The sequence below is a fragment of the Dasypus novemcinctus genome, chromosome 19, assembly GCF_030445035.2.
Source record: "Dasypus novemcinctus isolate mDasNov1 chromosome 19, mDasNov1.1.hap2, whole genome shotgun sequence".
NCBI lineage: Eukaryota > Metazoa > Chordata > Mammalia > Cingulata > Dasypodidae > Dasypus > Dasypus novemcinctus.
In genome coordinates, this window is record NC_080691.1 from 30,352,986 (window position 1) to 30,368,996 (window position 16,011).

General features: G+C 55.7%; 1 protein-coding gene across 1 annotated transcript; it reads right to left on the reverse strand.

The window, feature by feature from the left end:
* Nucleotides 1–986: 986 nt before the first annotated feature.
* Nucleotides 987–15,744, reverse strand: MSI1 (musashi RNA binding protein 1). Its single transcript, XM_071209665.1, has 11 exons — nucleotides 15,629–15,744; nucleotides 15,419–15,459; nucleotides 14,778–14,859; nucleotides 14,590–14,674; nucleotides 11,641–11,682; nucleotides 10,094–10,186; nucleotides 6,432–6,480; nucleotides 5,263–5,345; nucleotides 4,652–4,769; nucleotides 1,363–1,443; nucleotides 987–1,177 (listed from the first exon to the last, which is right to left on the reverse strand). The coding sequence occupies exons 1-11, from the start codon at nucleotides 15,685–15,687 to the stop codon at nucleotides 987–989; spliced, it is 924 nt and encodes a 307-aa protein (XP_071065766.1). The 5' UTR covers nucleotides 15,688–15,744.
* Between the last annotated feature and the right edge of the window lie 267 nt (nucleotides 15,745–16,011).

The window sequence follows — 16,011 nt, forward strand, 5'->3', positions numbered from 1 at the left end:
ATTCTAAAATGAAACGTAAAACAGCTTAGGAGGAAGCAGGAGAGGCCCCTTGGGCATGGCCCAGGGAGGACGGATGCACCCGTAGGGACACTGGGTGGGGGTCGGGCCATGCACAGGACCCAAGAGCTGGGGATGGGGGAGTGCAAGGTCCCAGCAGGTCAGGGAAGGGGGAGGAGACACAGAGAGGAGAGAGGGAGCGAGAAAGGGCAGGGTTGCCACCTCTACCCTGGGCATGGGGCAATGCTGGAGCTAGTCAAGACTGGGTAATAAATGGCTTCTGATTGCATCAAAACATCTCCCAGAATCCTCTTCTTCTCCTCCTTTTTTTGTGGGGAGGCTGCACGGATGAAGAGCCAATGGCCCTAGAGCAGTCAGGCTTGAGTTTGATTCCCAGCCCTGCCACTTTCTCGCTGACTCACTTAGCCAGTCATTTTTCTTCTCTGAGCCTGTTTCCTCATCTATAAAATGAGGTTTAAAATAGTCTCCCCCGGGGAAGTGGACTTGGCCCAGTGGTTAGGGCGTCCGTCTACCACATGGGAGGTCCGTGGTTCAAACCCCGGGCCTCCTTGACCCGTGTGCAGACAATGGGGCGGGGGGGGAGATAAATAAATTTAAAAAAAAGATTTATTAAAAATAAAATAAAATAGTCTCCCCCATGAGACCACTGTGAGGATCAGACAACACAACGTATACAAAAGATTCCAAGCTGGACGGCCCAGATAATGTAAGCACTTCGGGCCCCTCTGAAAAAAAAAGAACCCCCCCCCAAAAAAAAAAGCTTACAAAAATTTTGTATTTGATATTTCAAAGAAAACAACATTGAATAAGCATTGTAGGAAAGTTCAGAACCTTCTTGGGCTCCCTGCCACTTATTTTAAGGTGTTATTTTTATTTTGAATTACAAATGATCATAGTGTTAAAAACATCCTCCCCCTCTCCCCCGAACATTTAGGGTCTTAAAAGCTCTTATTTGGCCTTGAAAGGGCTCAGCAGAGCACCTGGTCATTGTGTGTCCATAAACACAGGGCCGCATCGCTCCTCCTCGGGGAGCTCCCCGCCACCAGCCCGATGCCCTCTTTGGTGGAAGTGGCAACCCAGGGGGGCGTGGGGAGGAGAGGAAGGCAGGAGGCAGGCAGAGGGGCCACGCGGGCCACGCCGGGAACCCCGCCCCCAGCTCCTGGGGAGGGGGTGGGAGGTGACTGGTGGGGGGGAGCCGCTCCTTCCTCAGACATGCCCTTCCTTCCAAGCCTCAGCAGGCAGAACCCTGCCCCAGCCATGCACCCCCAGAACACCACCCTGAGGGAGTCAGACTGCCTGGGAGCTGGGGACATGCTGGCAGCAGGGGCACAAAGCAGCACTTACCGGGAAACTGGTAGGTGTAGCCGGGGGCGAGGCCTGTGTAACTCCGGCTGGCATAGGTCGTGGCTTGGAAACCCGGGTAACCTGAAGGGGCGAGGGGCCATGTCAGCTGCCTCACCTGCAGCTCGGGCCCGGCTCCCCGGGGACGCAGGTCTGAGCCGCTCAGTTCCTCCTCCCGGCCTTGCATCGTGATGAAGTCAGTCATACTTAGCGTAGTCCTTCCGCCTGCCAAGCCCTATACTAAGCCTGTGGCACATTTAATCGTCTCCTCAAACCTCACAAGAATCCCAGGAGCCCCATTTTACCAACGAGGAAACTGAGGCTGAGACAGGTCCACCCTTATTGGGGAGAGGAATCCAAACCCCTTATCATGGCTTACAAGACCCTCCGTGCCCTGGCTCTTGCCTTCCTCCCGGTCCGCATCTCCTGCTCTCTGCCCCAATCTCACTGACCTTCCTGCTGTCCCTCAAATTCGGCAGGCTCCTTTCCACCTCAGGGCCTTTGCTTGTGCTGCTCTCTCTGCCTGGAACCCTCTTTTGGCACAGCTGGGTCCTCCTCAGTGTCCCCTGCTCAGCGAGGTCTGCCCACAGGAATCCCCTCTCCAATTAGTTAGTCTTCATCACATCACCTGGTTTTCCCCTTCATAGCTCTGATGATCACTGTGTGAATTTATCTCATGATTTCTTTAAGTGCTTTTTTTCCTGCCTTCCCCATCTCTGATTTCTGTATCTCTGGAACCAGCATGGCACCTGCTATACAGTGTGCATTTAATAAATAATTGCAGAGTTGAAAGAAAAACCATTTAGTGGGATTCAAATTCAGATGCGACTGGCTCCAAGGCTCTTAATCACCATTCTTTTCAATTAGAGAAGTTGTAGGTTTATAGAACAATCATGCATAAAACACGGGATTCCCATAGACCACCCTATTTTTAACACCTTGCATTGGTGTGGTACATTTGTTACAATTGATGAAAGCCCATTTTTATAATTGTGCTATTAACTATAGCCCATGGTTTAATTTAGGGTTCACGGTTTGTGTCGTGCAGTTCCATGGTGCTTTTTTTTCAAATTTTTATTCTAGTACCATATATACAACCTAAGGTTTCCCCTTTTAACCACATTCAGATATACATATGTCAGTACTGCCAGTTTTGTTCACAGTGTTGTGCCTCCATTACCACAATCCACCATTCTTGCTAGAAGTTTTCTTTTTTTTTCACCTATTAAATGGGGATGAAACCTGATCATGAATCACCTTAAACAAGAAACTTTCTCAATTTTCCAGATTAGAGGAAGCTAAAGTTTTCCCACAATTAAATGTAAGATCTGATTCTAACCTGGAGGGCAAGAATGTGCTAGAAAGAAAATTATCTACTGATGAAATTGGAAAATAGGCAGATTAGATAAAAAATGTATCAATATAAATTTATGAAGTTGATAACTGTACAGTGGCTACATGAAAAAAAAAATCCCTCATAGAAAATGCACACCCAGAGTATTTAGGGATATGGGAAACGGACTTGGCCCAGTGGTTAGGGTGTCCGTCTACCACATGGGATGTCCAGGGTTCAAACCCCGGGCCTCCTTGACCCGTGTGGAGCTGGCCCACGTGCAGTGCTGATGTGCGCAGGGAGTGCCGTGCCACGGAGGAGTGTCCCCCGCATAGGGGAGCCTCACGCACAAGGAGTGTGCCCCGTAAGGAGAGCCGCCCAGCGCGAAAGAAAGTTCAGCCTGCCCAGGAATGGCGCCACACACACGGAGAGCTGACACAAGAACAAGATGACGCAACAAAAAGAGACACAGATTCCCGTGCTGCTGACAACAGAAGCAGACAAAGAAGAACACGCAGCCAATAGACACAGAGAACAGATAACTGGGGTGGGGATATTTAGGGATAAAGGATAACTGATCTTCAAATAATTCAGGGAAGCGATCACAAGTGTGTGTATGCACATGTGTGATTATACATGCTCACACATACACATATATATAAATACAGAGAGAAAATGATCAAGAAGAAGGGTAAAATGTTAGCAGGTGAATCTGGGTAAAGGCTAAATGAACACCCTTTGTACTCTTTTCTTTTTTCTTTTCTTTTCTTTTCCTTTCTTTTCTTTTCTTTTTGTAGGCAGTACCAAAGATTGAACCTGGGGACCTTCACATGGGAAGAAGGCGCTCAATCAATGTGCTACATCTGTTCCCTTTTGTACTCTTTTATTTTTTCAACTCTTCAGAAAGTTTAAACTTATTCCCAAATAAAAAACTTTTTCAAAAAAATTTTAAAGAGAAAATAGTGCACCCTATTTGGAAGGTACTCTCCTCCCCCACCTTTTCTGTGATCTCAATTTTGACTCCTGAGCCTGCACTACGCCCCCCTCCCCTGTACCTGGTATAAGGCATCTGGTGTCCCCAGGGAGACAAGTTCAGAACTTCCCAGGGACCAAGTTCAGATTCACCATCCTTGGTCCTGAGCCCAAAGCACTCCACATGGAATCAATACCCGATCATCACAGGTCTCCCCTCTTCCAGGGAGCCTTCCCTGATTCCCAGGTGAGGTCAGGTGCCTCCTTGAGTCTCCCCCAGCCTCCGATCTGTGGTGGCATTGCTTTTTATTCATACGTCTTTTTATTCTTAAGTCTTCCCACTTGAGGGTGAACCCCAGGAGGGCAGGTTCTGCTACCCAGAAGTTGCTGAATAAATTCTAGTTCAGTGGATAAGAAGCCTTTGCAAATGTTCCTTCTTCCTGGAACACTTTTTTCCCTTCCTTCTCCCCTGCCCTGGATTCTACTCATCCCAGTGACTCGGCTTAAATCGAACTTCTTTTCTGACTCCTCCAAGTCTCAGTCAGGGTCTTCCATGCTCCCTTACACCCTACACTCCTCCATCCTAAACGTATTTATCATCGTACTTAGTTTGTTTTCCCCACCAGACCACAAATCTCCAAGGAAAGTCCCTGTTGTAGTCCCTGGCACCATGCCTTGCATACAGTAGTTGTTCAACAAATAATGTGCTGGCAGACTGGCTGGCGGGCTGGCTGGCTGGCCGGGAGGACCACGTAAAGGTGGAACAGCTGGACCATTCTTCTGGCAATCAGCAGAGGGCAGCACACTCCAGCCAAACCAGCGCACCTGGGGAGGCCGGCCGGACCTGAGAGCCCTCGTCCCCACTCCCACCCAATGACTCAGATGGGAAGGCAGACCGCAGAGGAGACGCAGCGCCCACGCAGACCCCAGCAGCCCCGGGGGCGGTTCCGGGCAGGAAGAAACTGCCGGCGCGGACGCGGCACGTACCCAGCATGCCGATTCCCAGCATGAAGGCGTCCATTCCATAGGGCATGACTCGGGACCTCCCCCTGGCCGAGCCCGTCGGCGACATCACCTCTTTGGGCTGAGCTTTCTTACATTCCACCTGCAAGGAGACCTGGCAGTCAGTCCCTCGCGATCGCTGGAAGGTCCCTTCGTTATTAATTTCACAGCTAGCACTTAACGGAGCGCTCACTAGATGCTAGGGACTATGTAAAACCCTTTGCTTGCAGTATCCTGTCAAATGCTGACATTAACCCTGCCATGTAGGTGCTATTATCACCCCCATTTGACAGATGAGGAAACTGAGGCTCAGAGAGGAGAAGTCATCTGCCCAGTGACTAGACCTGAAAGAGACGGAGTCAGGAGTTTAACCCACATCTCTCTGACTGCACAAACCAGGCTTTTGACCAACACGTGACCCCGCCTTCCTGTGTGGATTTCTAGGGGGTGGGGCAAGTGGCCCTGCTCCTCCCCGCTCCAAGCTCCAAGCCTCCACCAGGCTCCAGGACCTCAAGCCTCCCAGGCTGGCTGGCTGGCTGGCTGGGGTCCGCCCCAGGCCCTCTCTGTACCTCCGTCCCAGTCCAATCCCAACTCACCATTTTATTGTTAATTTCATGGAAGTGGATTTCACACACTTTCTCCACAATGTCCTCGCTCTCGAACGTGACAAACCCGAACCCTAGGGGGAGGACAAGGGGCAAAGGTAGGGTCAGAACCAGGGTCCATGGTCAAAACCCAGCCAAGAGTCATACCACCTCCTCTCTTGGAGAGTTAACGACAGGCTTCTGCCCACAGCCTGGGAGCCTCTCAACTACCCGCTGAGACAGGCTTTTTAGCCCTAAATAGGGCTCAGCAAAGTGAAGTGACTTGCCCAAGGTCACACCGCAAATTAGAAAGTGGCAGAGCTGTGATGGGAATACTCTCATCATGCCTTTTCTCTTCCTCAGGTGCTTTCCAAAGAAGGAAGAAAGAACACACACAGACACTCTTGAATTTGCGCAAAGGCAAACACACATGTGCACACATATACGTGTGCACACACACACCTAGTTATGCATATATCACGAAGACACTCACTGGCGCTCAGAGGCCCCCCAACATCTGCAAAGTTACCCCAATCTACCAGCCATTCACAGATATTCAGACACAGACACCCGACACCCCTGCATACACAGATGTAAACACACACACAGCACATGCCCTACTCCCAGAAAAATCTCCAAGTCCTGAAGCAACTGGAGAAATAACCCCGCCTCTTCCTGGGTGTGCCTCCAGGGAATGGAACGGGATTTCTCAGAAGGCAAAGCCCCTGGGAAGAAAACAAACTGGCAGGGTACACACTGTGGCCCAGAAACTCCCAGGTTCAAGGTTGGGGGCGGGGATTGCCTGGGCTGAGGAGTCTGCCTGACCCGAGGGCAGTCTGGTCTAAACTCTGGTTACCAGAGACAAGGTAAGCCTGGGCAGACACCAGGCTGGGTGGCGGTGGCGGTGGCAGGAGACTGGGGGGAGAGCTAAGTTGGGCTAAGTTTGGGGGGGGTGGGTAGCTCCTCTGCTCCTCCTCTCGGGTGTCTGTAACTCGGCAAGTTTCCAGCACAGGAAACGGGCGGGACAAAAGCCCTCTGTAAGGCCAGGCCCGGGAGAGGATGCAGATCCTCAGGGATAGGATGTCAGGAGGCAAGATGAAAGGGCAGCTGTGACCTACAGCCCCCTGGCTGACCACAGGCCCCCCGGCCCAGCCTGGGGAGGGGGAGGGGGCCATGCTCACCTCGGTGCCGGTTGGTGGTTTTGTCAAACATCAGCATGGCATCGTCCACCTGAAACAGAGCCTGCCATGGAGGACCCACAAGATACTAGGGGACCCTACTGCCACCCAGAGGCAGTGTGGCTCCCAACTCACTCCCCTGGAGTCCAGTCCAGGCTTTACCCTAAGCCTGCTCCCTGCACAGGGGACAGCTTTCCACCTACACTGGATGTCACAGCCCCTGCTTTCAGCCAGCAGCTTCTCAATGGACCAGGCTCCATTCATTAAGCTCCTCCAATGTTCCTGGCACTTTGACCCAGAAGCTTTACGAGCATATTCTCCCAACATTCCACGCATGGTAAGAACCCCATTTTGTAGATAAAGGAAATGAACTCAGAAAGGTGCTGTCACTTGCCCAAGGTCCTATACCAAGATGGGGAGGAGGAGACACAGAGCTGGAGCTAAAGGAGGAACTATGGGAGCAGGATACGACAGAGTTGGGAAGCAAAAGGCCAGGCGGACAGCAGCCACTTCAGCCAGACTCAACTCTCCTCTCCCGGTACAGATCTTTTCCTCTAATTGAGGTTTCCTTCTGCTAGAGGCTGTAATTAAAGCAAGCAGAGTTCAGCGCCTGGGCTGCTTGCCTCCCACTGACTGGGGGAAGGGAAAAGGGTCAAGGAGAGAGGAGGATCTACCTTAGCCACCCTCTCTGGGACCCCAGTCTTCTCTTTCTGCTACTGCCTCAAGGCATCCCCTTGGCTGTATGGATAGCCGAAGACCTCAGCTTTTCTCTCCTAGTCCCATCTCCTCCTCTGCCTTCCCATGGGGGGGTCTCCTCTTTGCCTGCTTAATTCTTCAACCAATGTCAGATATCTCTTGGGGTTAAGCTAAGGGCTGATTTACCCTCCTCCAAATGACCAGGCACCCAAGAGATGAAGGAAAAATTCCTGGGATCATAGGGCACAGCCTGTTCTTCCCCCACTCTCTTTCCTTCTCTTCCCAGGCCCTATCTGCCTTGTAAAGGGCATCCCCTGTCTCAGTAGAGTAGAAGGGGAGGGGAGCAGATATAGGTCAGTGGATGAGCACCTGTTTCACATGTATGAGATCCTGGGTTCAATCCCCAGTACCTCCTAAAAAAAAAAAAAAAAAGTAGAAGGGTAAGCCCTTGAACTAGGGCTAACCCCCAGCTCTGTTTAGGCACCAAGCTTCACCTGGCCTCCATCTCTCCTCTGGGAGAACCAGGACCCCACTGAGTCAGGAGACTCAGAAGGAAATGAACTCTCCCACCCCAAGGGGCTTCCTGTCCATGGAACCTGCAGCAGAGGGCTACCCTCACTCTTATCCTTAGGGATCCATTCTGATCCCAATCCCAAATCAGCTAGATACTCTAGCTAAGATAGACATTTTGGGCTCAGCACATCTTACTTTACCAATGGAAAACAGAAATCCAGAAAGGAGGGTTGTGATAAAAGCGCAGGCTTTGAGTAGGACAGTCCTGAAATGGAATCCTGGATCCTGCATTTGCAGCTTAGGTAAATTGGGGCAAGTGACTTTAGGTCTCCATGACTTCGATTCCTTATCTGTAAAATGGGTATAAGTGTCTACCTTATAGAAAGGAGTTAAATGAGATAGAGCCTGCAATGCTCTTAACTCCTAGTTCCTGGGATGCAGTAAGTGCTCAATTAACAGTGGCCATTATTATGATCTTTATTACAGAGAGACTTGCCCATAGTCACATAGCAGATAGTGGCAAAGCTAGTAAGAAGCACGAAACTGCTGGCTTTGCAGGTTCCACTGAGGGCAGCGCCTATGTAAACGATCACCATCCTAGGGAGCACCTTGACTTGTTAAGATGTAAATAATTATTTGTTGAATAAATGAATGAAGAGAAGCACCAGCCACAGTCTCCCCTAATCCTGCTCAGCTTTGAGTCCCTGCCTGACCCACAAACTGATTGAGCCCAAATGGTCAGACCTTCCCACTTTCCTTCACCCACGGTTCCAATTCCACCTTTGCTGGTTTCCCAGACCTTCAACCTGGGGCTTGGCTGGAAGGTTCCAAAGTGGGGTGAGGAGCTTGAGGCCAGGGCAGGGAGCAAGAAAAGTGGCCCTGAGTCCAGGGTTCCCCTATGGTATCCCCGTCCCAGGGGCCAGCAGAGGGGAGGGAGGCTCCAGGCCCAGTGTCCTTAATAGGCTTTGGTCTCCATGGGAACCCGGGGGCAAGGGGGCTCGGGCAGGGGGGAGGGGAGGCGGCCGAGGCCTGCTGACCAGTGGGAGCCGCCAAGTTCGGCGGCCGCTAAGCCTGAGTGGCAGCCATGGCGGCTGACCATTGTTCCCCCCTCGGCGGCGGCCCCTCGGTCCGGGCTGGGGGGGGGGGGGTGGGCGCCGCGGGGCCCTTGGCATTCCCGGCTGTCCCCCTCGCTCCCTGGCAGCCTATTCTCCGGCTCCCCCCTGGCCTCCCCGGGCCGGTTTCACATGCCAACGCCGATTTAGGCCCGAACAAAAGACGCGGCCGCTGACGGCTTCTCCTGGGGCCCGGTTGCCATGGCAACGCCGGCCCCGGGGGCAGGCGGCCTCCAATCACAGCTGCTGGATCAGATTAGTGCGAGCTCTAATGCTCGGCGCTCAGACACAAAGACACCCCGCCGGAGTCGAGCGGGGCCTGCTGCTTCCCAGGAGCGGCCTTCCCTCTGGGGCCCAGGCCAGGCGACCTGCCCGCCACCCGGCACCCAGGTCCCCGCACAGCCCGGGCCTCTGGCCCCCACAGGGCCAGCAACTGCTGCTCAGGGCGACCCCGGTCGCCTTCCCTTCTACCTGGGAGACGGGAGGCTGCAAAACCACCTACAGCCCTGCTCCCATCCCAGTTCCCAAGCCACGTTCCCCTCCGCCCTCTTCCTGACAGGAAACTGAATATGCCTTGGTGGGAAAGTAGAGACCCAGCCTCTAGCTCCTCTCACGGAAGAAAGACTAGGGACCCCAGCCTGCAGCCAAGTCGTCCTCTTTCACCCCCAGACTTTAACTTGGACCCCTCTGCCATCTCTCCACGGGTCCTGGAAGTTCCTATTGCTCACCTTTCTGGGGACACCCCTATTACGTGGTTTCACCACACCTTCTACCTCTTCGTAACCTAAATGAGAGTTCGATGTACCTCTGAGCTAAGAGTCAATCCCGGCCCTGGTCAGGAATTTGGGGTGCTCTCTTCAGCTCCTCAAAAGCTAGGGATAAATGCCACCCCCAGCCCCTGCCCCGAACCCCCACCTGTGCAAGCCGGGTGCAATTGGGAGTCATATTTATTGCCTCCTTATCATCCTCACCAGGAAGGGTGGGGGAAGGTGCAACCGCCTGTGGCCTGGACAGGTGCAAACTCCCAGGAGGCCAAGGGGTGACTGGATTGAACTGGCTACGGGAGCTCAGCCTCCCTAGGGAGAATGAAGATAAGCAAGAGAAAAACACAGGGGAAAGGTGACAACAGGGACAGCTAGTGTGTGGCTTCCTCTCCCAGGGGACATATCCAGAGTCTGAAGCCCACAGATGGGCCAGGGCCTGGACACTAGGTTGGCCTGGCCTCACCCCCAGAAGGACCCATCCTCCCTTTCATCTTGAGCAGGACTTGGAATGACCCCACTTGCTGCCTACCAACTCTACAGGGCTTTCACAGCCGGGGAAGCACCCCCAGCTCAGACCAACCTTCCCGAACTGCTCAAAATATTGCTTCACATCTTCCACCGTGGTGTTCACCGACAGTCCCCCCACAAAGATCTTCTTCGTTCGAGTCACCATCTGTTAGGGGGAGGGAATGAGAAAGTGGGCATCTGAGTCCTGTGGCCTCCAGTCCCCCTGCCAGGACGCCAGCTGACAAGCTCTCTGTGGCCCCTGCCTCTCAGAAGGTGCCCCCCCCCCCCAGGCTCCCCCTCGGAGCACTGTCATGGCAGCTGTGCACCCCACACTCTGGCTGGCTTGAATTTGCCTCCCTCCTGCTTCCCTCCCTGGGATCTGGGTCCAGAAAACGCCTTCCTTAAACATTTGTATGGGGAAGGGACATCAGTGACCTCCGAAGACTCTGCCAGCCCCCTGGGAGAGGCCAAAGCCCATCACAGGGGCTCCCTGATCTCCACACCGACATTGTCCTTGTCAACCTCCTCCCAGCCCAACCTCTGGCAGCCCCATGGCCCCAGCCCTGTTTTAGGAAGAACACATGGTTCTAATTACCCCAGGAGCGCATGGCTAATCCGCGGCAATTCCCAGCCCCATCCTAACACTAAAGCACCTTCTGTCACCAAACTGCTTAATGGAATTAACCCAGTTCCGACCATGTGCTCCTTAGTGCGGCTTCCTTGGAATACCTGCTCCATAATTGCTTTCAGGTCTGCTGTTGGACCCATTCCAGAGATGCCCCTTTCCTGTCTCCTAAAACTTGTTCCTCTCCCTTTCCTGTGGCAGAAGTGACTCAGAATCTTAAAGCACCCTAGGCTCCCACCAAGCCCCTTACGAAGGGGGAAGCAAGTCTCCTAGAGAAGGACCTAGTCCTAGACACAGGACAAGTCAACCAACTCAAGGGTCCTGGCTCCCTATACTGCAATCAGCCTTCCCTCTCACCCCCTGTATTTAACCGCATGAACATGAAGATCTGGTTGCCCTTGAGGTCTGGAATAGAATCTCAGGCCCCTACCCGCAACCCAAAGTTTTGGATGCTATGGAGCTCTACTGCCTAGAAACCGGTTTTCTGCACTCTCTTGCCCCTCCCCAGAAAAATTCACCAGAGCACCTGGGAAAGAGCATCTGGGAAGGCAGCCAAAGCCACCTAAGCTGAAAGACAACAGGTGATGGGGTATCCAGGGCACAGTGAAAGGTGGGATTCATTGCCAGGCTCCTGATCTCTCTCTCAAACCCAGCACACCTCAACCAGAGCCGGGAAGGGGATGGGGGGGTGGGGATAGGGGGTGGGGTTAGGAGGGTCAGAGGTAATTCTGGGCACGGAAGCCGTGAACTCTGAGGTCAGAATTAGACTCAGGGTTCAAACTGTACTGGCTTCGAATACAGGACAATGAATGCCCTGAGGGGGTTCCTCCTCCCTCCCCAAAAGGACCTCAAGAATCCCCTTCCTCCCATCACAGACCATTCCAGAAACATGCCAAATGGGGCTTCCAGAAGCATCTTCCGAAGGCATGCTGGGAAAATTACCGCCCAGAGTTGCCCATGGTAACAGAACTCCTCCCAGACACTGACACACCTACCTTAGGCTGTGCTCGCCGCGGAAAGGCCACCTTGGGGTCGATCTGAAAGAGAATGGAGAAGTGGAAGGGGCCTTGGCCATCACGCTTCAGATCACACAGCCTTCAACCCTGAGGCCCTCTCTCGTCCCAGGACACAGAGCTGACAGGACCTGCCATGAGACCACAATGGCCTCTTGTGGGAAAGGTCACGGTTAAACGCTTCGGCTCCAGAGTCAGACTGTCTGGGTTCGAATCCCACCTGTACTGTTTCCTAGCTGAGAGACATTGGGCCAAATGACTTCACCTCTCTGAGCCTCAGGTCCAAGCTCACCTGCCAAAATGGGCAAATAAAAATATCCACCTCCAAGGGTCGGCTGGGGATTACGTGAAAAAATGCAAACAAAGCCCTTGGTATGGCATCACATCAGAAAAATGTAAGCAAAGTCTATTCCTTAAAGGGCTGGGTACGTCCGGGGCCCTCCCTACCTGACTTCACCCAGGTGAGGCATGCGATTCAGCCTTCAGAAGCCTTGCAAATGGAAGCACCCTTTGGCTTTAAAAAGGCTGTGAAAAAGAGGGTTCACAGCCACTAGCAGACTCCGTTCTGTTTCTGAAGATTAGCCACATGGAAGAGCCCCCGTGACGCTGCAAGTAAACTGCTCCCTGGTAATGCAGCTAGGCTCGGGGTGAACCAGAGTGCAGCCTTTGGTGACATGAAAGGGGATGGGACTTAGACTCAGACTCCGGTCCCCTTGCCAAGCCTGTGATCTTGGTAACTCAGTTCCCTCATCTGCAAAATGGGAACAAACACACGTAGTTTTCCCAGGGGCCACTGTGGGGAATCAAATGAGATAAGGTGGGTGAAAGCGGCCCTTTGTGAACCAGCCTTCCCTGCACAAAGGTGCTGTTAGCAGCAGGCCACCTTTGCCTAGGTTGTGAATAGCCAGAGGGAAAAATCCAGACAGCACCTGGCTCCTGGTTAGCAGGGACGTGTTTCCGTTAGAAAGTCCCTGTTGGATTTGGGTACCTCTGGGTCCTACGATACCCATCCTGACCAGAAGCAAAACCCAGGGCATAAGTAAGACATTGTGACCATAGCAGGACCCACAGGCCGGGTCATTCCAGAGTTTCTCGCCACCCACTTGGGTGGACATCATTCAGAAGTTGGCCGGCCAATCGCATGGAGGATCTATCTTTTCCCAAAGTTCCTTCTGTTCAAAACTCAGCCTCGATCTAGGGAACTGGTTCTGGCTCCTCTTTCTGCCTGAGACACAAACCCGCCTCCGACAGGCTCCCTCTTGGGAATCCGCAAACAGAAATGGAACCTCCAAAACCCACGCGGGGGCAGTTGCTCCTCTCCCCAGGAGGTCAAACGGACTCCAGGGAAAATCACGGCTGCCCATTTTCCCCTGACTGAAATCGTGATTTTGGGCCTCTCCGGACGTTTTCATCCTTTTTCACCCAGAAGCAACTTCAAACAGATTCCCCTGCCCCCAAGACCCTGATGGGGCTCTCCCAGAGAGACGGTACCCAAGACCCACACACCCCCAATTCCTGAAACACCCCACCTCCTCGCTGACTCACGGCTGGCAACACAAATAAACTCAACAAGTAAATAAAAGGTGAAAGTCAGAACCCAAAATAGACTCCCCACAGTAAACCGCCCCCCACCGCCTTCCCCAGGCCAGAAGAGGAACGCAGACAAAGCCCTCACCTTTTTGGGTGCCCTAAGGAGGCCCACCGCACCCTCCTCTCTCCCCTCTCAGTCTTCCCGTTTATCAATCTTCCGCCCCCCCTGTCCCAGCTCCAGCCCCTAAATCGCAGCTTTCTGGGCACTGCAGAAGCCACCAGTGCATTCTGAGGACAGGGGATGGTAGGAGAACAGGCAGCAGGATGGCAGATAATCACCAAAAACAATAGGCCACTGTCTCTCCATTCCCAGCTTGGGTCACTCAGGCTGCGCCAAGAAGGTCCTTTCAGGGCCGGTGAAGTTGAGTCCTGGCCTCATTTGCTCACTGCTGGGAGCGGGAGTGGGAGCCACTGAGCAGAGATAACAGGAGCCCGGGACGGGGCGGTAATTGAACAAATTCTTGGCCACAACCAGCTATTGTTGCAGGTAAACAGGAGCCAGTGATGGACCCAAGCAGGCAGGCCCGGGGAGCGGGGGAGTGTGGAGCGAGGAGAGCAGACTGTACCATCTCCTTGGCAGCCCCGCAGCCCCGCGGCTGTGTAACCCCTCCTCTGACTTTCTCCTTTTCCGCTCTCCCCTTGAGCAGGGCCTCAGCCAGCGCCCCCTGCAGGGCCCGAGACACTGGGGAGCAGTGGGACAGCAGCAAAATGTTCCAGGAGTTTGGATGCCAAGCAAGCAGCTTCTCCCTAAGATCAAGTCCTCAGAAGGGGTCCGTCAGGGTGGTTTCCAGGCAGGCTAGCTCCCTTCTCATAAATCCCCTTCACGGGCAAAGCAGGATGAGTGTCTTCCACACAAAGCTCATTGACTGAAAGTGGGGGGGAGGGTAGGGGACTCACTGAGGTTTTGCCATTGGTCTGGAATCGGGGTGGTGGTGGTGCCGGGCCAAATACTAGTTAGGGCTGGAGAGAAGCCAGCGGGTGGGTCACTACAGCCCTGACTCACCCAATTTGGGCTAGGGGAGGGACCTAGCCCCACCCCAAGCTCCAAGATTAGTACTTATAGGGAGGGATAGTAGCTGCCTCTTCCCTCACCAGTACTGGGGGTTGGAATGGGGGGTGTAGCATCGCATTGCTGTCCCTGGGATTTTTCTCCTCGCTGCCCACCCCCCCCCCCCCCCCAACTCTAGTGACAAAGTTTCGGAGCACGGCAGCCCTCCTATTCAGAAAACTCCCTCCTTCCTCAAGGATCCCGTCCAGCTATTCCCCTGGGGGAGAATCTGACCCTCTCCTCTCGCAGCCTCCCTCTCCCAAAGGACCCCCGAAGCCCCGAGGGCCACTCACTGTTTTGGAGTCGAGCTCGTGCCGCGATTGCGCCAGCACTTTATCCACCCCCGCCTGGTCCATGAAAGTGACGAAGCCGAAACCCCTGCGCGCCGTAGTGAGGGAGAGGCAGATGGTTACAAGGCAGTGAGTGGCGGGCGGAGGGGGGCGAGCCGGGAGCAGGAGGAGTGGGTGAGGGGCTCGCTCACCTGGATCTCTTGGTCAGGGGGTCCCGCATCACCAGACACTCCTTCACCTCCCCGAACTGGCCGAAGTATTCGCGCAGCCCTTCTGTAACCACACACCCGCCTTCGGACCAGCCCGGGCCCGGCGCCCTTCCCCCCCTCCCCCGTCCTTTGCCCCCGGTGACCCCGGCACGGCCCCGCCGCCCCCGCCGCAAGCTGCCCGCGCGCTCTCCACTACCCCCCGCCCCTGCCCTCGCCCGGCTCCCGCGGAGCCTCCCGGCGTCCACCCGGGCCCCGGGAAGCCGAGGGCCGAGCTGGGCTGGAGGGGGGACGGCTCCGGCCGGGTTCCCGCCGCTCCGGGAGCCGCCTCACAAAAGTTTGAGCCGCAGGTGCGAGCGGAGTTGGCGCTGCCGCCGGCGGGTCCCGGGGGCCCAGCCCGCCCCCCCGATGGCCCCCGAACCCCTCATCTGCTCCGCTCCACCCGCTGGGCCGTGCGCACTCGCGGACCGCCCTGCGCTCTCGGGGACCCCCGGCGGGGCGCAAAAGAGGGCGCGGGGGCGCCCGGGGTCAGCGGGGCGCAGGGTCGGGCTGGGCTGTCCGGTTCCGGGGCGCCGGGGGGTCCGGGGTGCCCTGCCGGGCCGGCGGGCGCTCCCGGGCTCGCTCACCCTGCGTAGTCTGCCAACTGAGTCCCCCGATGAACATCTTGCTGCGGGAGGAGGAGAGACACAAAGGGCCCGCGTGAGCGCCGGGCGCCAGGGCGCAGGGGGCGCGGGCCCGGGCCCCGGGGAGGCCCGGCCCGACCCAGATCGGCCATGTTGGCGGGGCCGGCGCGGGCGCGGGCCGGGCAGGCCGGGCCGGGCCGGGCCGGGCCGTACCAGGGGTCGTGCGGCGAGTCCGGGGAGGCGAGGCCGGGCTGGGGCGCGTCAGTCTCCATCGGGAGCCGCGGGCGGCGCGGGCAGCGGAGCGGCGGCGGCGGCGGCGGCGGCGGCGCTCGGCGCGGGGCAGATGAGGAGCGCGGCGAAGGGGGCCGGACGGACAGGCCATGCTGCCCCCTCCCCCGACCCCGCTCGGGCGGGCGGGCGGGGACGGCCGAGGGGAGGGCCCGCCGGGGGCCGACCTGCCGGCTCCTCCCCCCGCAGCCCTGCGCGCATAAAGCCCCGCGCCGGCCCGCGCGCCCCGGCGCCCGCGGAGGCGGCGGCGCCGGGGACCCTGCTCCCGCCGGCCTCCCGGGGCCCCGCGGGAGAGAGAGACCCCCGAA